Below are 24,734 nucleotides of genomic sequence, written 5' to 3' on the forward strand. Positions count from 1 at the left end.
CCATTCCTGCATCCAAATACGAAAATATCCATTTTGAAAAGGGGAACTAATGGGATTAAAATACTGTTCCGAAATACATCCCAACAGAGGAAAACATGCATTTAGTGTACTGGAGTTCATATTACTCATCTAATGTCCCTTAAGCTATAGCAATTTCACTACACATTTTAAGTTACCTATTTTCATGTGCAATAATCAATTTCTAACTTTTGTAATTAATTTAAAAAAAATTTAATTTAGTGGTTCCTACAAGTTTTCTGGAATAAATGAGACTCCTGGGAATCCACCTTTTGAGATCTGCTACTGTTTCAGTGGTTCTGACTAAATGAGTAGGCAACGAAAGGTGTCCTGATGACAAAAAAATACAACAGTAGATCTATTTTCTGTGACCCGTGCTATTTTATATGGCCTCTTGATTATAACTTGGTATATTATACACTGAAATGGAGTAACAGGTTTCTGAGAATAACATTATGCTTAATCATGAACAAGAGTGAGAAAGTTCAAGCCAGCAGGTGACTGTATATTTAAAGCGATATTCAAATGAAGACAAGAGATCCATCTGATTTCTCAAGCACTAGATTTCAAAGAAGAGCTTTTTCCTCTCTGGCTACACTTGGGCAAACTGGGGGCGGGGGGAAGCCTCGTTGGAATGCCATTGCTAGCTGCTCTTTATAACCTCTACAGGGCAGCCCCTTGGCACAGCTCAGCACAGCTGTCTGATAAGACAAATGCGGCATGGAAAAGCTGGATAGGTTTTCTTCTAGGGTCCTCTAAACAGCAAAGTCATGCTCTACTGAGGCTGACATATGCCAGGCACAGTTTCTGGAAGAAACATGTATTGCTGGCTGCATTGCTAGACTGTACTGCTGTGTCAAAGTTGGACATAATGCCTTAAAGCTGGAAGATCAGAATCCATTGAGAGGTGTAGCCTCAACTGAAGAGAAGAACGTGAAGACTGGTCATCAAACAGAAAACACCTAGGGACAGTCCTCACAGCATATGCTACCTCCATCTCACAGACCTAATGGGAATCAGATGATGGTTCATCACCCTGATAGATCAAGTCTGAGAACAGGAGTGTTAGGTAAGTTCTCCCTGAATGCCTCAGCGTACAGGTCACTGGGTTTTCATGTGTTTGTCTCCACAGGATTCCATTTCCCCTCCAAACTACACTAACTTACTCAAATAATTTAACTATAAAAATAGAGTGGTTTATAAATACAATATTGGCCTTCTTTGCCTTAGGGCATTATGTTCAGACTTTTCAATCTCAAAAATATTCAAACATATTGTACATTTTATTCCTACCAAATAAAAAAGGGGAAATACTCCATCTACACAACAGCTTTTCAAAAATAACTCTTGAGGTAGTTTTTGTGAGGAATTTTCATAGTGTCATTAGAGCCCTAACACACTGTTCCATCCTTCTGTTTTCTTATTAAGCTGAACTCATTCAGACTGAATGACATGGGAACACACAGTGAGAAAAGACAATATAATTCTGGCAAAAATTAAGACTGACAAGCCTTTTCAGTATGCAACATGGTACTGAAGTTTTCATTTGTTTTTGTATTACAGCTGGTTAGCTGCATGGAATATTAATCTGCTGTGGGGAAAAGTAAAAAAGAAGTTAATATTCCAGCTGCTACTTACTGTCACTACAATATAAAAGTAGTATTCACCAGAGAGGCTACTGGGAAGACAAGAGAGACTTAAAATCAGAGTTTTTAGAACTGACACAATTATAACGTTTAATAAAACTGTAACAGAAAACTGTGCATAGGAAAAGACTCTGCAGTTAAAACCCACTACTGAATATGTTTCAGAAGCTAAACTTTGAGAAAACACAACATAATTCCCCTTGAGTGGAATTACTGACAGAAGCGTGTGCACAACAGATCACTTCTTTTCTCAGCAATGCTCATCTCCACAGTTCCAGCCAGCACAGCTAGCAGAGTTTCTGGAGCTATGAACTTTTCTATCCTCCTTCACAAAAAGCAGTCTAATGTAATATTTTAAACAATAAAACTCAAATTGATCTGTTTATAAAATACACCCCTCTTTGGTACTTCACCATCCTCATATTAGTCATTTGGGGACTGAAAGAATAGAAAACAAAGGAATTTGCCAAATCTGACTGAATGAGGTAAGGTATAGTGAACACTGCACAGTGCTGTGTCTCAATATATCCTTTGTCTCCCAAAGAACCAAAGTGCTCCATAATTGTCTCTGATCTGCATTGCTGACAGGCAGCTGGCTATAGGGTGAAAGGCAGTAAAACAGCTGATACTCAGCACAGAGTCAGTTACATGAGACAGAAAAGAACTTGAAGATACCAGCACAATACTCTCAGTAACACATACATGAATAATTTGGGTTTTTCTTTAAGAGTTGCTTTCACAATCTTTTAAAAACATGTGGTGATAATAGACTAAAACATCCACCTGTAAGACAAAATAAATTTTTGCTGCATATTTTCTAAAGAACTATCGCAAATAAATCTCTGCTCCCTCCACCCCCAATCAGACAAGATGTTAATATTACCTCTCTGGAACTGGATATTTAGGACATAACTTGGTGGCCCTTGGGTCTGTAGTGTATTCTGATGGCTGTAGTTCATAGCTGCACAGAGTGGATCCTGTTGAGAGGAAGAAAAAAAAAGATTGATGGGGAAAAAAAATAAAAATCAAAGATTCCTATTCTTTGCAAATGGCATTAAAACTGGTATAGGCCCTGATTCTGCAGCTCCTCATGTTATTACCACAAAGTTATGCAACAGTTCCTCCTGTAATGGAACAGTGAATCAAGCCCAACACAGGTTTCAGTGTAACAGAATGACACTCTTCATCCAGCTTTGGGTCTTCCAACATTTGTGTATTTGAAAGGAAACGGCTAATTCACAACACATAAAAGAGAAGGACACAAAACGCCTTGAAGTTACACCCTGCTGCTAACTCCACTATGCTTTTTCTAAATCATTTTTAGTGCATGAATATTGCATAAGACAATATTCATTATAGAAAGAAAACATTCAAGTGTTTTTTCAGTTGTTTGTGTTTTCAAAATACAACTGGTCTACAGACTTCAGGGAGAGGAACAAAGGAACCAAACAGCTCAAGTTCGAAAGCTAGCTGAAAAACACCACAAGCTCTGCACTATATGTCCGAAACTTTTAACGAAGTTGAAGTCTCTCCATAAACAACCTGTACAGCACAATAATGACCAAGTTGCCTACAACAAAATTCAACCATAATGTAAGGTTTCCTTAGTACCTGACACTTGCCTAATGGACGTACATTACCATTTGTCTATAATCAAGATATTGAACATCTGAGCCAATGCTTCTAGGAACATAGCAACTGCCAAATCAGATTGGAGCAACAGTCTCTTTGAAACTGGAGGAACAGGTTAAGGAAGCCTCCAACAGTATAAGCCACCTATCCAGAGATGAGTTTCTTCCCAACCTCGTTTGCTAACAGATTGCTTAATCCCCAGTGCCATGACTCTGAATACATAGCCTTTATTGTCCTTGCTGCTACACAGTAAACTAAGTATATCTTGATTATCCCTATAAATACTCAACTCAATTATTTCCAATATGAAAGTCTCCTCTCCAGAAATACTCTGTAGCAGAGAGTTCTACAAACTGGATCTGGATAATACATACACACCCAAATTAAACTCAGACTTTTGACAAACAGCCGTATCTCGGCCTGCGTGACACCAAACAAAAGTATTATTTGTAGAAATATTAGAATATTATTTGCAGAAATCTTGTTTACCATTGCCACACTGCTACCACCATGAAGAGACATCTTCTATTTACAGACTGCAACAGAAGACAGAGAGCAGCTGAGCAGGCTATCCCATGCAGTCTCTGGAACACTACTTAAATACCACTTCTATGAACTAGTTTTTTGGGGGCAGGTCCAAACCACCAAATATACCATTGAAGAAAGTTAGGTTTCCTGCAAAGATTTCCTGTGACTTCTAGCTCATGCAGAAAAGAAAAAGGATAGGATTTGCTATGGCCAGGGAAGGAGGTTTGAGGCTCTTTGCACAAATGTGTATCTGAAGACCTTCTGTTTAGATCACAAGTGTAAGCCAAGCAAACCCAAAAGACAGATCCTGATCTGCACACAAATCACAAGCCATTCAAGTAGGACTTGTAAAGTAGGCTAACCCAACAAACTTCTGGCTGTGCAGGAAACTGGAGACACCTTGCAAGTCCCTCTGGACCCCAACAGCATGTTCCCTCCTGTCATGCAATGGAGTAGTGGACAACTGTGGCTGCCGCTATCATCTCTTGCCTAGGAACCACTCTTAGGACTCCTTTGGATCTCTTCCCTTCAGCTGTCCACCTCACATAGTGTGCTTCTTTAGACTCCCAGCCAAGCAGAAAAATATTTTCATGGAGCTTGCCAGATAAGGGACATTAACTACCCTGCATGTAAAGAAACTACCAGTCCAATAGCTGAAATAATGCCTATGAGATTTATTCGTCCTTTTGTCCTCCATAATTAGGCAGAATAAATTTTTGCTATTCCCATAAATATTTACTTCTTTATATTTTGAAAACCTTCCAACTTCTCTAATATGCTTAGGCAAGTTTTACAACCCAAACATGTGCTTAAGTAAGGTATCACTTTACATCAAGCTTAAACTCATTTCTTAGCAAAAGACCTCCTGTGCATCAGTAAATACAAGTTTGAATTTTGCAGGGTGAGAGTGCAAAGGATGGGCTGCTTTGCCAAACCTTCCACCCTATACCAGTATTCTGGATTAGTAGGGACTGTCTTAGCACAGCCTGTCTTATCACTGCTGTTTGAGTTTGCAAGACCTGCAAAAGAAAGAAGAATTCACATCATCTACCTTGCTGAGATAATTAGTTTACCAAAGACACTACTGTTATTCCTAAATTACTATCACTTGTAATTGTTTCAAAAACATTATGGCTAGAATTTAGAGATCAAACAAAAAAAATCATTAAAGTAATACATCCTTTGCTTCCTACAGCAACACACATACTTCTGGAGAAATCATTAGGCAAATGACCTCAAACTGTCCTACAAGGGTTGCATTTGAGATCCCAACATGTTGTAACTTTAAAGGAAAATACTTCTAAACTATGCAGAGCAACAGTTGCCAGGCTACTGGTAATCACATAGAGTTTACTAGTCCCACAGTGCTATATTTGGTGCTTTCACCTACAAAGTGGTGACACAACTGAGCTTCTGTTCCGTGGTTTCCTTCCCATGAATAGAGTTGCTCCAGCTGTTAACATATTTTGGGGTCATGACTGGAGCAAAGCAGCTCAAAACACAAACCTTCCTTTCAACCTTAACCTAGCCACCATTTCCTTTAAAAGCCTTCTTTCTGTTTTGACTAGGCTTGGATTAGTAAGGAGCTGAACAGCCATTCTCTATGACAATCCTAAAAACAGCTACATTTAGCACAAATTATGTAAAGATGCTGTAGAAAGCCAGGACAAAGATGGGGGAAATTCTTACTTTAAAGATTCTTTCCAACTGAGAAGGCAAATCATTAAAAGTCTTGTGTGCATAGAACAAGACACAATCCCCTGCGTTCCAAAGCAGCAAATAGGAAGTTCCATACTAACCTAAGGTGGTTAGATAAACTACTTTTAAATACCAGAGCTCCAGTGTTCCTTCCTGTATTTGCTGTGTTGTAAACAAACACATAAAATTCCTGCTACATCAGCATCACTACCAATATCAAAGTTTACAGCTTAAGAAATGGTAAGACTTCCCTAAGTCATCCACTAAAAGGATCAACCCACAGAGGAAAGCACTGACATTAACACTGCCGGAATGACAGTGGTGGAAAGCACACAAGGGGTTCCGGATCTGATTCTGAGCGGCTCAGCAATGCCTACCCACCTATGAACACTTGGTTTAGCAGGAACTAAATCGAGGACTTTCAGGTCTAAAAATATGGACTCCTATTCTGAGTCAAGGATTTAAGCAGAAAAACACAGAACCACGCAGAAACACCTGGGATAGCTTTGGTACTGGGAGCAAAACAATCTCTTTAGGAGCTTAGGAGTATGTTCTGCCTAAGTTAGGCACAGGTCCAAGCAGCTCCATGTACCCCTTTTCACAGGCACACGGCAAAGCACAGCCTGAGAGACTAGAAACCACAGTTTTGATAAGGTAATTTAAATGATGTTCCATGTATGGTCTCACGGTTCTGACAAACAGTATGCGTGTATCATGCGCACATGTGACATAACTGACTTCTAAAAGACCACATGATGAAGCAGAGACCATAGTTAAAAACCTCAACATCTTATTCCATTTCAAGCATTCTCTCTCCTTCTCAAGCAACATCCCATTAGTTCATCAGTAATGCAAGTCCTCCAACACAGGAATCAAACTCCAGGTAATCACAGATACAGAAATGTTAGCAGGAGTGAGACTGTTTAAACCACAACTACTGGCCTCTGTACTTTCAGCCCAGTGCTAATTCCTCTTGCGCTCTGAGTGTTTTATAAGCAAGTGTCACCAATTAAAACATAGCTAACACTGCAAATACATGACTCACAGATGATTATGCCTCACCAACCCATGCAATACAAGCTAGAGGTATTGACAGCTGGATATTGACAGAGGTGGAGTTCACTGGTATTCAAGGTCAAGGCTCCCAGACTCTCACAAGGATGAAATTCTTAACATTTCTCTACTTTTCTCACTCCAGAGCTTGTCTCAAATCTATCTGTCGAACTCTATCAGCTCTAAACTGTTAATCTGAACAACATTACTGGACTAAAGCTTCACGCAATGAGATAACTTGGTACTGCATATTATCTTAGCATATTATGGACTAACAACATGGCATAGAAATGTGGAAGCTCAAGACACTGTCTCATGTATCTGTAGAATATCATGTATTCTGCTGCAAATTCCACAATCAAAAATCACAGAATAGGTAGGATGCCAAGCACTACTTCCTCAGAAAGTGGTAAGTTCCTATCCATCGATGACTTTTGTCAGTAACAGAGAACAACGCTGCATGACCTCAGAAGAAGCACGCCTACGGGGTGTAATAACAAGACCCTCTCTTCATGAACTGCTGCCAAGTAGAAAAATGTTCAGGCCATCATGAAAGGAAATACAATGATGCTGACCAGACTTTCTTCATTCTTTGTCTGCTAGGCCTGACAACTGTAATTATACCCTGTCTACAACTATAGGAAGGAATTCTGCCCAGAACACAAGCACTAAGAATACATTGTTTAGGCTTGTATAAATCTCCTATTTGCCTATGGGTTTTTTAGAACAACAAAAACATTCCAGAAGCAGAGAAGTTCACATTTGATGCTTCCTTTAGAAATGAAGTGGCATTTAGCTGTGCACAGATCAGCATCAGGGCTGGAAATGAGTCAGAAAACAAGAACACCACTTCTTAGCCATTGATGTGAATATGGCCCGAAGTAGCAGTTAATGTGGAAGCATCAGGGGACCGCATAAATATACTTAAACATTGCAGCTCTGCCTTTTGCCAATGGTGCAGGAATAGAGGCAGAAGGTCAAAGGAGAGAGCTGGAGCTTAACACCTAAACCTAATTTCTAGGTCCTAGTGGAGCCCAGAAAAATAGTGATGCCTTGAGATGAGCAAGAAGGCATAGGAAAGACCACTTTGCAGTCAGGACTTCCCAGATTAATATGACAGATTTGTTCTCAGTGAAGAAATCAAGCTTCATGCTCTAAATCTATTCTCTGGTACCTTCCAGAAGCACAGTGTGTGTTTTAAAGGAAAGTAAGGATTGCACATATCTAAACTTCTAGTTGTTGCAGAGAGATATACCATAACTTCTTTAAAAGGGTGAGCATCAGAGGGCAAGAGAAATTAGAGCTTGCTTTTATAAATAAAGTGAAGTGAGGACTGGAGTAAAAGTAAGTATTCTACAGTGTCTGCAAGAAAAATCCAACACAAAACCCCACTACTTAGATCTTTAAATGTCTTCAGAATTGAAGTCCACAAAGAGAACTAGTGAGATAGCTAAACACAGTTGCTGTTACACCTAACCATATGTAAAAAAAAAATAATTAAAAAATCCTAGTCAGAATTGATATACATGTATTTTGAGTTGTAATTGAAAAGCCCAGACTATCATCTTCTCTATCCCCCATTCTTATGAACAGTATGGTTTTCAGAAAGCTGAAAACAAATATTAATTTACCCATTCCTCCACTCATATCTCTTCCAGTGCTAAATAAAATCAGCTATTCTGGAATCAAATTAAAAATCCATCTAGTCCAGCAGCAGATGTTTCCCCTACTGTATCTTTAGCTCTCCACGACTTCCAGCTCAAGGATATCCTTGAGTACTAACCTCCTATTAAATATCCAAATTCTATTATTCTAACAGTATATCTTTGGGTACCTAAAATATCCTCATGGCAATAATTTTTGTAAATTAGCCATAACTTGTGTGGAAAAAAATCTGCCTCTCTGATGCCTAGTAATTTCATTTTTGACCTCTAGTTTTGTATTACTCGGGTTATGAGATCAAGGAACAGTATTTTTTTTAACCTTCTCTAAGCTATTCCTGCTTTTAATGACCTTACTCTTCCTGGCAGTTTTCGCTTTTCCAGGCAGAAGAATAATTGCTTTTTTATTGTGATCATCCGCATTGCCCTTCTCAGTATGTATACACATAGTGAGAATATACATGTATGTGTGTGCGTACGTATAAGTTTAAAAAAAGTTAAGAAAACACTTTGTCAAGGAAGGACGAGAACACAGCCTTTATAATGTCAACAGAGGATGAGTTAACACAAAATACAGTCCCTATTTTTTAATCTTCACAATTAATAAGCATTCAATTTTCAGACAATGCTATGCCTCTACCTAACCCTCTTGCTCTCCCCTGTAGCTTCACAATCTCTTTCCTACATAGCAATAATGATTTTAAAGCAAAACACTAAATGCCTAACAACGGTTGTTTCCCACCCCTTCATTCAGCAGGCACTCCTTTTCTATTTCACATTTTATTCTGCTGCAACTGATACCAGATTTTTTTATGTCATTCTAAATAATTCAGTAGCTGCAGCAAGATTTATTACCTCATTGTTCTTCCACCTTTCCAAATAGTTTATTAATGTAATCAATAAGACAACACAATATTACTGGAGGACTCCATGTGCTGCGACTTTCTGTGGTGAAAATTATTTCATTCATACCGCAGCACTTTAGGTAGTAAAGTGTAGGACAAAATGCTCCCACTTGAATAGTTGAAACCGCCTGAAATTTCAAATTAAGTTTTTATCTGTCTTTTGGAAGATGCAAAGTTGGTTACCTCTCATACATTTTACGCCATACAGTGCTAAAAATGAATTGAGCTAGTATTATCAGTCTTACTACTACAGAGAAAAAGTACTGCTCTTAGGGGAGACGGTGTACAATATTTCACTTGTCAATACAGTTTGTTTACTTCACACTTCTTTAAAAAATAGAAGTGTAAAAAAACAAACAAACAAAAAAAAAAAAAACAGGAACTGCACTGTAGCACTGAATGAAAGCAGGAACACTTTACACACACTCTGTGCAGCAAGTGCCATTCAATAGCAGCACTGCTCTCACTAACCCCATACAGACGAGAATATTTCAACAGCATTACTGTTGAGCAGCAATGTCAAAACATTTCCATAGGAGTTGAGAACATACTCTATAGTCAGACATTCTCTCAAATTCTTGTTACACTTTGTACTTCTGTTTTAACAATGAACTTTCAAAACTGTTCAAGACATGACAGAAGCACATTAATACTGTAAGGTTTAGTAAAGTTTTAGCTTAATAAAAATCTCACATTATTTCTATTGATATTTCTTAATACATATCTCATTTTTAGTTCAGCTAATGCATAAGTCTTTTTTTAATCCTATGAAAATATCTGGTACATGAACAAAACCAGCCACGCTTTTTGCATACCATTAGTTTCTGCAAATTTCTGAATATCAGCCAGAGTTTTTAGTTCTTTCCTTGGACAAGCTGACACACACAGCGCAAGAGACTTGATCCTCTGATGTACTAGATCAATGTTGCATGGATCCAAGAAGAACACATACCTGGGGAAGAAAAAAACATAAATTACTTCTATTTTAATTAACAATTACACAGAACAAAATCAATTTCATTTCAAACTAAAGGATTCAGCCAAGACTAACCTCTAGTCTACCCAGAAACACAGGAAATTCGATGTTATCGTAACTGTGTGAGTCAAAAGAATTCTTGTACTTGACATATACACCACAAATATATGGATATTTATATACTTCTGGATCACATAAGGATGATTAACTCTACCAGATTCAAATGGTGCTGTTCATAGAAACGGCAGCACTTCTACCATGCCTTTTCACATTTACGAATCTAAACATTCACAAACAAAGCTTTATTACAACCTTAAACTTGACTTCAAGATATCCAGCTTTTTCCAAAAAGAACGGACAAACCCCATAAGGTTATACTTATACTGCAAAAAGGACAAAGTCCATGGCTATTTTAGTGAAAACATAATACCAGTAATCAAGAACAGCTTTTTGGTTTAGACTGATTTTCCACACCACTGGTCCATGTGACTGAGCAGATTAATATTTATTTTGAAACAAAAATTGCTCAGATATTTCAAGTAGAACTATCTAATGTTCAAGAGCAGTATTTTAGAGAGATTCTAATTGCTAACTTTCCATGATGCGTCAGTGTCATTTAAAAATCCAATATGTGAAGTACGTGTGATAGCTTCCCAGCTAATGTCTCCTGGCTATCACAAACTTCATCACAAATGCTAACCCTACAGTATTGCTCATTCATGGTACAATACAGATGCAGAATGTTTTTCTATTCTGAAGTTGAACCAGTCTTTCAAATTCCTACAATTCTGCTGGTATACCATGCACTGAAATACTCTTTGTGTTATCTAACATTACCACAGGAAAACACCACCAAAACACCATATAAAATGCCACCTATATTTTTGCAGTCCACATAACGGGAATTCATCCTGTAATCAGTAACAATCCCTTCTGCTCCTAGAAAGCATTTAGATCCTCCCTGAACTCTGTCTGTAGACCAACTGCTGTCTAACTTTTCCCTACACAAAGACTGTTCCATTATCCAGTCTCAGTATACAAGAATTACTAGTACTTAGTACAGTCTTACTTTTCTGAAAGTCCATCAAAACCCATGTCATCTTTATCAACTGTGATGTGGTACTAGACTATTTGGATTCTTAAATCATTCCCTTTCCATGACAAGACATCAATGAAAATTACCCAGTACCATTTCTGGTTTTTTACTTAATACATACTGGCAATTTCAGGACTCCATAGATCATGAAAGTCCAAGAAGCAGCGCAAACATGAAAACTTCTGTCCTGCAGACACAGCCAAAGTTACTGCATGTGAGCCATAAGCCTAATTCTATAATTCTACAGCATTTCTTTATTTCAAAGAAAATACTGTTGAGTTGGTACCAAGACATACACTCCTTTTATAGCTTCCTCTTCACGAGGGCAAGTTCCTGCAGTTGCTATTCCGTACCCTAAGGGTATGTGGAAGGAGTATCCGCTCCTTTGAGGTCATCTGGTCAACGGAGCTACAAAGACCTACAGAGTCAAACCTGACCCACATGTGGTAAGGGAGGCTGTGATGGGAACAAACCTGGTAGCACTAACTGGTAAGGATACATGCAATGTGAGATCCTAAGATCATCTGGCTAAGCACCTTGCCAAATTGTGATGATAAGGAATAGGAGGGAGAAATTCAGACATAAGACTGGACCAATCAGTATTAACAACAATAATAACCAGAAACAAACCCAGTCAATCACAGTAATTGATGGGCTATCAAGAAACTGGAGGCAGGGACTTTGCAACTCATAAGGATGCAAACCCGAGGGTGCCAGCTGCTGAGGGACTGTACATGGGACAGGATTCACAAAGAAACAAAAAAAAAGGGGGGGGGGGGGAGGGGGCACCGACAGAAAGGGGTGTAAAAGGGGACAGTTGCATGTAAACTGATGTTGGTAAGCACAATGGCCCAACCAAGCCTGCTGCCTGATCACTGCAGTCTATGCTATTCTTTTACTAAACCCTTAACTCACTCTCTGCGTAATTCCAGTCTCTGTCCCATACACATGGATGCTGCAAGGATTAAGTGCAAGCTACTGGGAGGACTGGCATGACAGACTTGGTGCCAGCGAGTCCCCAGCTGGAGTCAGTGGTGCCCCAGGCCCATGGCATCAGCTTCCAAAGGGGGTGGGGCCTCAGTGCCAGTGACTGGGGCAGGGAGGGGTCTTGGCCACCAGCCACTGGGGTGGGAATAATGTGCATCCAAAAAAAAAAAAAGCAACTACACAGGTGAAGGGCTCAGCATAGGTGGCTGAAGCAGGATTGTGGGTCACAGGCCATGTGGTTGCTGACTGTTGGCAGGGACTAGAGTGTCTGTGCTTCCCCAAAGGGGGTGTGAGCATCTGTAACTTGCCAGCAAACTCCAAGCTGTACCAGCTGGTGAGTAGGAGGCTTTGGGTCCAAGCAGAGATGTGAGGTGGGCAGAGGGCCTGTGCTGGTATCTGGGTAGACGTGTAAGTGTGGGGTGCCTGTGCAACAAGTGTGTGAGTGTTTGCTGGACCACCTGCTGAGTAGGGGGACCCATGGGGCAGGTAAGGGGGCCTGGGATCAGAGCAGGTGGGCAGAGGGGCTGTGCTAGTACTTAGGGGATCCATAAACATGTGTGTGGTTTTGAACCTGGAGAGTATCATGCATGTGCTCTCTGGCAGCCCATGAGGAAGAGGGGACATGGCTGTCTGTGCTTGTGTTTATGTGAGACCCGCACTGTGGGTGCTGTTAGAAGGCAGTGCCTTGTCAGTGCCAGTTCATGTAATCAGCCGTATCAGTGTCCCATGTGTATCTGTCCATCCACATCACTCAGCCCAGGCAGAGATCCTGGGTCCTGCGATGTATTGGGCTGTGCTCTAGTGGCCAGACAGGAGGCTCCTCCAAATGTCCCTTAACATGTACTACTTAAGGAAACCAAGTCAGGAATGTTGGCATTAACAAGCTAGAACCCAGCCCAGTTCTACAATGATTTAAACTCAAGGGCCAAGATATAATTTTAATGGCCAGAAGAAATTAGAACGTCCTATAAAATAAACACTACCATTTTTACTCAAGCCTGGAAATTTAGAAATAGAATGCAACTACAGTGTCTGTCTTAGTTTGAAAGACAGGTGTCTGTGGAGGAAGGCAGGAGCCTCCCTTGAAATGGAAAGTGCAACCCCCTTCCCTCCAAATTATTATAATTTTGAAATTTACGGGCCTTCAGGCAAAGATATGGGGAATAGGAATAACAGTTCTTTACTAATATATATATAAAACACAAGGCAGGGAAAAAGCAAACAACCCACTGGTTTACACTGACAGAGTCAGAAATACAACCTGACACCCTGTTAGGGTGGCAGTAGCAGTCCGATAAGATGCTGGCTGCAGTCCTCCTGAAGCGATGGATGTAGTTCTGTTGAAGCAGCAATCAGGTAAAAGAGTCTGGTCTTCCTCCGCAGGTCCACTGGTAGGCCGGTAGCTCTTGTCCTCTGGAACTCCAGTGGGGGGAAAAGCTCCTCTGGGGATCCAGTGGAAGAAGGCTGCTAGGGTGTTGGAGATCTCCGTTTTTATTTGGCATGGACTGCTTGGCTCCTTCCCCCTGGGCGGAGCATCTCACAACGGGATGGGGAGTCGTGAGGCAGTTCCTTGATGGGCCATTAACAGGAGATAGCCCAGGAGCGAGTTATCGATGGGTCAGGCGATAAGGCATTGTTGTGCCCATAACAGAAGATAGTCCAGAGGGGGGAGGCAGGGAGCGCCGCCCCATCTGATCTCAACAGCTCCTGAAGATGGTAATAGAATACTTTTTTTTTTTCCTTTTGGCACATTTTACACTGTAACCTAGGACATAATCCACCCCTTATTCTATTACCATCTACACCATACCCAACTCAATACCCCCTTACAGATACATATATACATATATATACATATATACACAAGGAAACCTTACACAGAGTTCTCACTTAAAATTAGGTCTCCTTGTGGTACACAATGGGTTTCCCCATTTTTCTGCATTACCCACCAAGTGTAACCAGGTCCTTGAGCAAAAACAACTCCACGGAGGGGTGTGCCTTTGCCTGATGTGGGATTAATCCAAACAGTCTTTCCTAACATACCTCTCGTGTTTACCACAGGGACTTTATCCCCGTCCACTGTGTGCAAGGGTCCAGACTGGGCAGGACCAGCTCGATTGATGGACCCTCGGGTATTGACCATCCAGGTGGCCTTTGCTAAATTCAGTTCCCAATTTTTGGAAGTCCCCCCTCCAAGTGCTTTTAGGGTAGTCTTAAGTAGCCCGTTGCACCGTTCAACTTTCCCGGCAGCTGGTGCATGATAAGGGATATGATATATCCATTCGATTCCATGTTCTCTGGCCCAAGTGCTTATGAGGCTGTTCTTGAAATGTGTCTTCTTGAAACGTGTCCCGTTGTCTGACTCGATTCTCTCAGGGGTGCCATGTCTCCAAAGAACTTGCTTTTCCAGGCCCAAGATGGTGTTCCGGGCAGTAGCATGAGGCACAGGGTAGGTCTCCAGCCACCCAGTGGATGCTTCCACCATGGTCAGCACGTAGCGCTTGCCTTGACAGGTTTGGGGAAGAGTGATGTAGTCAATTTGCCAGGCTTCCCCATACCTGTACTTCGACCATCGTCCACCGTACCACAGAGGCTTCACCCGCTTGGCCTGCTTGATCGCAGCGCAGGTCTCACAGTCTTGGATAACCTGGGAGATACTGTTCATGGTTAGATCCACCCCTCGGTCCCGTGCCCATTTATAAGTGGCCTCTCTGCCTTGATGGCCTGAGGCATCATGGGCCCATCGAGCTAAGAACAACTCTCCTTTATGTTGCCAATCTAAGTCTATCTGGGACACCTCTATTTTTGCAGCCTGATCTACCTGTTCATTGTTACGATGTTCTTCATTAGCCCGACTCCTGGGGACATGAGCATCTACATGACGGACCCTCACAGGTAGCTTCTTTACCCGAGTGGCAATATCTTTCCACTCATCAGCAGCCCAGATTGGTTTTCCCCTACGCTGCCAGTTGGCCTTTTTCCACCTTTCTAGCCAGCCCCACAGAGCATTGGCTACCATCCACGAATCAGTATAAAGGTAGAGCTTTGGCCACTTCTCTCTTTCAGCGATGTCCAGGGCTAGTTGAACGGCTTTCAGTTCAGCAAGTTGACTTGATCCACCTTCTCCTTCAGTAGCTTGTGCGACCTGTCGTGTGGGGCTCCACACGGCTGCTTTCCACTTCCGGTTCATCCCTACGACGTGACAGGAACCGTCAGTGAAAAGAGCATATCGTGTTTCCTCTGCTGGTAGTTGGTTGTACGGTGGAGCTTCTTCAGCCCGCGTCACTTGTTCCTGCTCCTCTTCGTCAGTGAGGCCAAAGTCTTCACCTTCCGGCCAGTTCGTAATTATCTCCAAAATCCCAGGGCGATTTGGGTTTCCAATACGGGCGCGCTGTGTGATGAGGGCAATCCATTTGCTCCATGTGGCGTCGGTGACATGGTGGGTGGAGGGAACCTTTCCTTTAAACATCCACCCCAGCACCGGTAGTCGGGGTGCCAGGAGGAGTTGTGCTTCGGTGCCAATCACTTCCAAGGCGGCTTGGACTCCTTCATAGGCTGCTAGGATTTCCTTCTCTGTGGGAGTGTAGTTGGCCTCAGACCCTCTATAACTTCGACTCCAGAATCCCAGTGGTCGGCCACGAGTCTCTCCAGGCACCTTCTGCCAAAGGCTCCAGGACAAACCATTGTTCCCGGCCGCAGAGTAGAGCACGTTCCTCACCTCTGGTCCCGTCCTGACTGGGCCAAGGGCTAGCGCATGAGCGATCTCCCGCTTGATTTGGGCAAAAGCTTGTTGCTGTTCCGGGCCCCAGTGGAAATCGTTCTTCTTGCGGGTAACCAGGTACAGAGGGCTCACAATCTGGCTGTACTCAGGAATGTGCATTCTCCAAAAACCTATGGCGCCTAGGAAAGCCTGTGTTTCCTTCTTGCTGGTTGGTGGAGACATCGCAGTGATCTTATTGATGACCTCGGTGGGGATCTGACGCCATCCTTCTTGCCACTTTACCCCCAGGAACTGGATCTCTCGGGCAGGTCCCTTGACTTTGCTCTTCTTGATGGCAAAACCAGCTTCCAGGAGAATCTGGATGATCTTCTCTCCTTTCCCAAATACTTCCTTTGCCGTGTTCCCCCACACAATGATGTCATCGATGTACTGCAGATGTTCCGGAGCTTCACCCTTTTCCAGTGCAGCCTGGATCAGTCCATGGCAGATGGTGGGACTGTGCTTCCACCCCTGGGGCAGTCAGTTCCAGGTGTACTGTACGCCCCTCCAGGTGAAGGCAAACTGAGGCCTGCATTCTGCTGCCAGAGGAATGGAGAAAAAAGCATTGGCAATGTCAATAGTGGCATACCACTTTGCTGCCTTGGACTCCAGCTCGTACTGGAGTTCCAGCATGTCCGGCACGGCAGCGCTCAATGGTGGAGTCACTTCATTCAAGCCACGATAGTCCACAGTCAATCTCCATTCTCCGTCAGACTTGCGCACAGGCCAAATGGGGCTGTTGAAGGGTGAGTGGGTCTTGCTGACCACCCCTTGACTCTCCAGCTCGCGGATCATTTTGTGGATGGGGATCACGGCATCTCGATTCATCCGATACTGCCAGCGGTGCACTGTCGAGGTGGCAATTGGCACTTGTTGCTCTTCCACCTTCAAGAGTCCTACTGCAGATGGGTTTTCTGATAGTCCAGGCAAGGTGTTCAATTGCCTAATGCCCTCTGCCTCCACAGCAGCTATCCCAAATGCCCACCTGAGACCTTTTGGGTCCTTGTAATAGCCGTTCCGGAGGAAGTCTATGCCCAGAATACACGGGGCCTCTGGGCCCGTCACAATCAGATGTTTCTGCCACTCCTTCCCAGTAAGGCTCACCTCGGCTTCCAACAGAGTCAATTGCTGCGATCCCCCCGTTACCCAGGCAATGGAAACAGGTTCTGCCCCCACATGTCCCGATGGCATTAGGGTACACTGCGCACCAGTATCAACTAACGCTTTGTATCTTTGTGGCTCTGACGTGCCAGGCCATCGGATCCACACCGTCCAAAATATCCGGTTTTCCCATGCCTCTCCCTGGCTAGAGGCAGGGCCCCTCTAGCACTGGTTATCATTTCCTTCCTGGACATACATACTAGAGGTTCCTTCAAGGGGATCTGTCAGATCATCCTCCCTTCTGTAATATCTGGCAGCTCAGTCCTGGTAGGTTGAGGCTACCTTCACTTTAGTGTTACTCCCCCGGTTAGTGTTCCCCTCCTTGAGTTGACGCACCCGTGCTGCCAGGACAGAAGTGGGTTTCCCATCCCACCTTCCCATGTCTTCCCCATGGTCGCGCAGGAAGTACCATAGCTCAGCTCGTGGGGTGTACCCTCTCCCTCTAGCTGGGGGACGTTGGGCTCCGACTTTGGGGCCTGTGACTTGTACCGGTGCCAAATGGGAACTGCTCCTCCTCACCTCCTCCTTTATTTCCCTCATCTCCTCTTGTAGGCTCTTAATCACAGCAGAGACATTAGCCTGCATTGGGCCATTGATCATGCTTTCAAAATTTCTAAGCTTGCTCATGACAGAACCCACTGTCTCTCGGCCGTTATCTGCATTAATCATTGCAATGAAGGTGGAGTATTGAGATGGCCCTAGATTTGCCAGATTCCACAACATTTGCCCTGTGCACCTGACTTTGTCAGGGTCATTACCATGCTGTCCATCCCTCCCAAAGAGTACCTCCAATACTGCCACTTCTCTCAGCTGTTGGATCCCTTCCTCAAGGGTCTTCCAGCGCATTCTGTGATGGTGCTCCTGCATTCTCTCTCTGTGGACAAACCTCTCTCTCCCACTCATTAAAAGCTGCTCCCAGAGGGAAAGGGTCCCTGGCTCCCTTACAAATACCAGATTGACACCTGAGTCCTGAGTCAAGGGTCCCAAATTCCTTGCCTCACTGCCATCCAGTTGCACACCTGTACCCATAAGGTCCCAGACCCGAAGTAACCAGGTTGTAAAAGCCTCACGCCCCCGCCGCACGATGTCTTTGTGCAGATTACGGAGACTGTCGTACGTCAGGGACTCGGTGATTATCTCAACCACTGGCTCGCCTGCAGGTTCTGAGGGCCCTCTTTTCTTAACTGGGCTCTCTGATTTAATCTTAGATTTCCTCGTTTCCACAGGGGTGACTGCTGCTGGCTGTGACTGCCCTTGCGGTTCAGCTGGAGCCTGGACGGTTGTAACGTCTGTGGGTTCTACTGCTGCACCATTAGACTCTCCCTCTTCGAGGCAGGAGGAGGGTTTCCCAGCAGCTGAGAGAATGCACTCCTTCAGCATCTGGCCCATCTCACGTATCTCCTTCACCCAATCCGGGTGGTTCATTTCTGATGTGAGCTGTGAGGCAGGGTCAGGTTCTGGAGCAGCATTCCTAGTCAGGGTGGTTATCCAAGTCAATCTCCCCTGATCTCTGAATACTGAATAAAACAGGACTATCAGCAACACCAGCCACTGTATGATATCATTAACACTTAGGGAAGATCTGAATCCTTCGAAAACTGGTGGAGTAGACCCAAAGAGCTGGGTTAAGGGTTGGGAGAAAGTTTCTCCCGGTGTCATTTCCTCACAGTAGGTACCATTATTAAAGTAACCCCAAAAACATACAGTTAGTGTGTGATAGCTCCAAATCCATGTGCCTGCCTTCCAGAGGAAGTTAATAAGCCATGAATTCCTCACCTTATTAATCCATAAAACAAACTGGAAAACAGTCACAGTAGCCTTAGTTATAGGACCCATGTTTAGATAAGGGCCTGCAAATGGGAGAAATACAGCCACCACCACATGCCACACGAACCAGGATAAGCTAGCGCACATGATGCCACCTAACAAGGAATCTATATCCAACGCACAAGAACCGTTATTCCTTTTATCCTCGATGCCCTCGAGCCCCACGTTGGGCGCCAAAATCTGTCTTGGTTTGAAAGACAGGTGTCTGCGGAGGAAGGCAGGAGCCTCCCTTGAAATGGAAAGTGCAACCCCCTTCCCTCCAAATTATTATAATTTTGAAATTTACGGGCCTTCAGGCAAAGATATGGGGAATAGGAATAACAGTTCTTTACTAATATATATAACACAAGGCAAGGAAAAAAACAAACAACCCACTGGTTTACACTGACAGAGTCAGGAATACAACCTGACACCCTGTTACGGTGGCAGTAGCAGTCTGATAAGATGCTGGCTGCAGTCCTCCTGAAGCGATGGATGTAGTTCTGTTGAAGCAGCGATCAGGTAAAAGAGTTTGGTCTTCCTCCGCAGGTCCACTGGTAGGCCGGTAGCTCTTGTCCTCTGGAACTCCAATGGGGGGAAAAGCTCCTCTGGGAATCCAGTGGAAGAAGGCTGCTAGGGTGTTGGAGATCTCCGTTTTTATTTGGCATGGACTGCTTGGCTCCTTCCCCCTGGGCGGAGCATCTCACAATGGGATGGGGAGTCGTGAGGCAGTTCCTTGATGGGCCATTAACAGGAGATAGCCCAGGAGCGAGTTATCGATGGGTCAGGCGATAAGGCATTGTTGTGCCCAGTAACAGAAGATAGTCCAGAGGGGGGAGGCAGGGAGCGCCGCCCCATCTGATCTCAACAGCTCCTGAAGATGGTAATAGAATACTTTTTTTTTTTCTTTTTGGCACATTTTACACTGTAACCTAGGACAGTGCCATATGCAGTTTTGAGAGAAGTGTGCTGTGTTGGCATACCGTTAAACAGACACATGTAATTCAAACATCGCATTGCATGGTTCAGAGAATGTTCTGACAGCAATAAGGCAGCTGCAAAGCAAGCTCCATGGTATTAAATCTGTGGCTTCAATCCATGGTCTAGGAAGACAGAAGTAAGACTTTTTAAAATTTCTAGCAGCTAAACAGGAATGAAAATGCTAAGAAGCAGTCTCACAGAGGAAAACGTATTTTGGTTTTTGTTTTTAAAGCTTACTTATTGAAAGTAAGTGATTTACTGCAGAAAAATCCACACAATGGTCACCACAGAATAGGTTTTATTTCTCACTAGAAGAATATACTTAACATGCTTTGTGCTGCAAGAATGTGCCTCCACACTTCATGCTCATTTTAGTTATTTAAAATCAACAATGAACTAATTTGTTTGTAAGAAAGTAACTTAGATCAGTAATACAAAGACTGAAGTAAACAAAGTAATCATGCTGTTAAGAGATGATTCAACACTGCAAATGAAAATCTGTTTGCTATAGGAAATTCAGTATATCAGATTTACAACCTAGGAAGCATCTTTGTGCATCTTTTATGAAGTACCAGCCCTGCCGAGAAGGACTTGGGCATGTTAGTGGACAAAAAACTGAGTATGAGCCAACAATGTGCACTCACAGCCCAGAAAGTCAATCACATCCTGGGCTGCATCAAGAGAAGCATGGCCAGCAGGTTGAGGGAGGTGATTCTGCCCTTCTACTCTGTTTTCATGAGACCCCACCTGCAATACTGTGCGTCCAGCTCTGAGGCCCCCAGCACAAGACAGACATGGAGCTGTTGGATGGGTCTGGAGGAGGGCTACAAAGATGATCATGGGGCTGGAGCACCTCCCCTATGAGGACAGGCTGAGAGAGTGGGGTTGTTCAGCCTGGAGAAGAGAAAGCTCCGGGGAGACCTTACAGTGGCCTTCCAGTACTTAAAGGGGGCCTATAGGAAAGATGTAGAGAGGGTTTTTATGAGGACCAGTAATGACAGAACAACAGGTAATGGTTTTAAACTAAAAGAGGGTAGATTTAGATTAGATTAAGGAAGAAATTCCTTACAATGATGGTGGTTAGACACTGGAGCAGGTTGCCCACAGAAGCTGCTGATCGCTGGAAACGTTTAAGGTCAAGTTGCGCGGGGCTTTGAACCAACCTGGTCTCATTGAAGATGTCCCTGCCCATGGAAGGGGGGCTGGACTAGATGATCTTTAAAGGTCCCTTTGAATACAAACTATTCTATGATTCTACAATTCTTTGAGCTTAGCAGCTGAACTGAAAAAACAAAGTTTATTAAAAGAACCTCTGAAATATGGCATGATGAAAAAATTACTAAAGTAAAAATAACTGCATGTAATTTTTAATGTGTACCTTCTGTCATCATAATAAAAATCAGAAATTTTAAGCTCATATTTAATTTTAAGCTGATTCCTGTACATAAAGGAAAAAAAGCAAAAAAGTTTAACTTCTCAAAAGCCATAGTTTCTGAAAATAAGGTCCAGTTTTCCATCCTAAGGCACAGTACAACTTCTCAAAATGCATCATAACTTATTTTTAACCAATCTACAGGATAACCCATTTTGAGCTTATATTGCACTGTTTCTTTTTTCACTTCTGAAATAATAAATCCAGATTTTTAGGCAAGTAATTAAAAGCATAATTTCAAAATGACCAGAGGCAAAAAAAAAAAAAAAAATCAACAATTTTGGCTTCTGACCTATAGCTTACTGCACAAGTGTCCTACTACCTGTTCATTCCCATGAGAAATACAGCAGTCTCTTCCTCCCTTGCAAAAACAGGAAGACAAAGCATCATAATTTTGTACACTACACCTTGATTCTGGAAGCACTGTGGCAAATTGTATGAACAAACCTATCTTACCCTCAAGTATTTTGTACACTGTTATATTTGCCAGTGTCATTGATTTTCTGTCAGTCCTCAAGGCACCTCTTTACAGGCAAATGAGTACTTTACAGGACAATCTGTGATCCACCAGCATCTTATCACAGCAATGGAGAAGTGAATTAAGTGATCGCACCCACTCTAAACGAATTATGATTAGGGCATATTCTGTTTCACTCAACCAAATTCTCTGTATGCATGCTGCAAACTCTCCCTGGGTTTTCCCCACTACCTAAACCCCAAGCACTTTCCTCAGTCAAAGGCCATTTTTAGTACGGAATGCCACCCTAACTCTGCCCTATAGCAGCACATGCACATCTTCTTGTCCTTCAGTGAACAGCACAAACTGAATTCTGTTCAAGCAAAATAGTATTGGTGACAAAAAATCAGACTGAATAGCATTTCAGGGACTTGGCTGCTGTAGTCATAATTTATTTGCAAATAAAAGGTAATTTTTTAACCCCCTTGTAACTGCCAGAATTTGAAAAGAAAGGAGGTTATTTGAAGTAGATAGATTTAATGAGAATTCACTGCCAGGCCTAGACTAAAATCCCATGTCTGACTCCAGAGCACAGCCTATTAAAGCTGTATTGTGTTTTCTTTGTAAAAATAAGAAGATATAGTTTACTCTTAGTTGACAAGATCAGACTGTAAAATTCTCCTTCCCAGCATTTCATCTCAATAGTTTCAACACATCTGATGCACACAAATCGAATATCCCTGTGAGGACTCTGCCCTTCACCCTACCACCCTTATTTCCATATCCACACAGACCACATCTGTTTCACTTCCTCATTACAGTGCCTATGAGTTGCTGTCATTTACATGGAAGAAGATATTATTTTTACAGATGATGTAGCTTTTCTGCTTCGTACTAGGAAATGAAGACAGAATTACTCTGAAAGCAGAATGAAACAAGAATAACTTCATGTTTCCAGAATCACATTTGTAGAGCTTAAAGACCTTTCTTTCTCTACACAAACTGAAATGTACAGGCTAGAAGAAGAGTTTATTTTTACAGTCTGCCTAAAAAGTACTCCTATAAAATAGTATGAAATACTCCCATGAACTGCACCTCAGATACTGAACTCCATCTACTAGAGACAGATGCAAAGCAGTTTCTTCTGAAAAATTGCCAAACAAATTTTAAAAGCTATATAGGGTGAGAGAGTGGGAAGGATCATTCGCTTATGTAAGAACTGGCCTCTTCCAAAGCTGGGTACCCTGGACTGTACCAGGCACTTCATTGTGAACAGTTACAGAATAATCTGCCTTGGCAGAAGGTTTTCTCTCACTCTCAACAAAGACAGATGATGATAACCCATATAAGTGTACCCATTAATTTCTTTAGGTCCATGCCTCAAGCCATGATACCTTTAATAGAAAAACATAATGCTCTTGAACCTTATTAAGACTTTGACAAGCAACGGGCTCTGTACTAACTGTGTTAAAAATAGTCTCTATTTTATTTGCTGTCTTTCGATCTTGCCTTTACAAGAGGAAATCACTTAGCAGTGCTAGATGTTTCTCCTCATGATGGCCTGATTTCTGTCACGTGTAGGAGACTATTACACTATTAATTGTTACATTTCAATAAAGTGAGTTTCTCTACCTTCATACAAACTCAGACATCGTATCTTTCTACAGGCAAGTTAAAAATTTTCATTTTAAAATTTGTATTTTCTCTCATAATAAAGACTGACAATTTTGTACTAAATACACCTGATTTTAGAAAGTGCCAAAATATTTATATAAAGAAGTAGGAAAATTATGCTGCATAAATTGTAAGCCATTCAACCCACTGGAAGCTGCGATTACATCAAGAAACTATGTCTTAGCTATACTCCTATTGCACATCTGTCAATATATACTCTCCGAGTACTCTTGATGGTTTTCACTAAAGATTGTTCTTTAGGCGAGAAAAGTGGAGAAGGACAAGCAGGAATGAGTTTGCATTATCTCTTTTCCCATTTTATTGGAAACCACTCTCAAAGGACGAAAGGTTTTGCCTTTCCTGGTTTACAGAACAAAGCAATTGAATCACATACTCACTTCTTGTGTGTGAGGTCCAGACCACTGTTGACTATTCCCTCCACCTTGACATTTTTCTGTCCACAAATATTCCCATAGCTGTCATATCCTGAAAGCAGTCTTGCAGCTGCTCCTGTAGCTATTGAAAAGCCACAGATAAAACCCTGGAGGAGAAAAAAAAAAAACCCAGTTTAGTAATACTCTGTTTGATAGCTGGGAAAAGTCAGTTTAATTAATCTGTTTCTAAGCAAGGTGCTTTAAAAATTCTTTCAGACTGAAAAAAGAAAGACAAGGACCATCCACAAAAAAATGTTGTATACTTATAAAATTGAAAGCAAGCTAAAAGAAGATTCAGACATCTAATGCTGCATATTATCCAAGCATAGTTAAGAACCTTGCAGGAGTTTTTTTGAGAGTCGTATCATTAGCAAGTGGTGCATGAAGCAGAAGGGAGGCCAAGGGCAAGCAACGAAGGAGAGCTACAAGCAGAGCTGGAGTTGCCAAAGCTTAGTATACATCTTAGAGGATTCCAGACAGTCCAGATTTTCTTGCTTTAAGATTTTTTTTTTCCTTCAAATTACATCCTTTCAAAGATGAGCTACAATGAAGAGGTCTATCTGACATATATTCCTTTTAAGGAAATCCTCTAAAGGAAGTGACCAGGTCAAGGTGCTGGGTTCAAATGAGGAAAAAACCAGACACAGAGTACAAGAATGCAAAATGGCTCAGAGAGAGTAATGTGTGAAACACCCAATGTCAGGCAGGTCTTGTGCAAACTTTCTACAGGTATTTCACTAGAAAAACCAAGATCAAGGTGGTGATTATGTGAACAGTAGACAGGCCCAAAAGAATCATTAGCTCTCTAGCAACACCACTGACAGTGTGA

General features: G+C 42.4%; 1 protein-coding gene across 1 annotated transcript in view; it reads right to left on the reverse strand.

The window, feature by feature from the left end:
• SLC44A1 (solute carrier family 44 member 1) overlaps positions 1 to 24,734 on the reverse strand; it is a 68,359-nt gene that overhangs the window by 23,686 nt on the left and 19,939 nt on the right. Inside the window, exons 3-5 of the mRNA XM_086480097.1 lie at positions 23,870 to 24,012; positions 9,957 to 10,093; positions 2,548 to 2,641 (exon numbers count right to left, since the gene is read on the reverse strand). Of these exons, the coding sequence (XP_086336223.1) occupies positions 2,548 to 2,641; positions 9,957 to 10,093; positions 23,870 to 24,012 (374 nt within the window). The remainder of the gene's footprint in view (positions 1 to 2,547; positions 2,642 to 9,956; positions 10,094 to 23,869; positions 24,013 to 24,734) is intronic.

The sequence above is a fragment of the Leptosomus discolor genome, chromosome Z (assembly GCF_034619465.1).
Source record: "Leptosomus discolor isolate bLepDis1 chromosome Z, bLepDis1.hap2, whole genome shotgun sequence".
Lineage (NCBI taxonomy): Eukaryota > Metazoa > Chordata > Aves > Leptosomiformes > Leptosomidae > Leptosomus > Leptosomus discolor.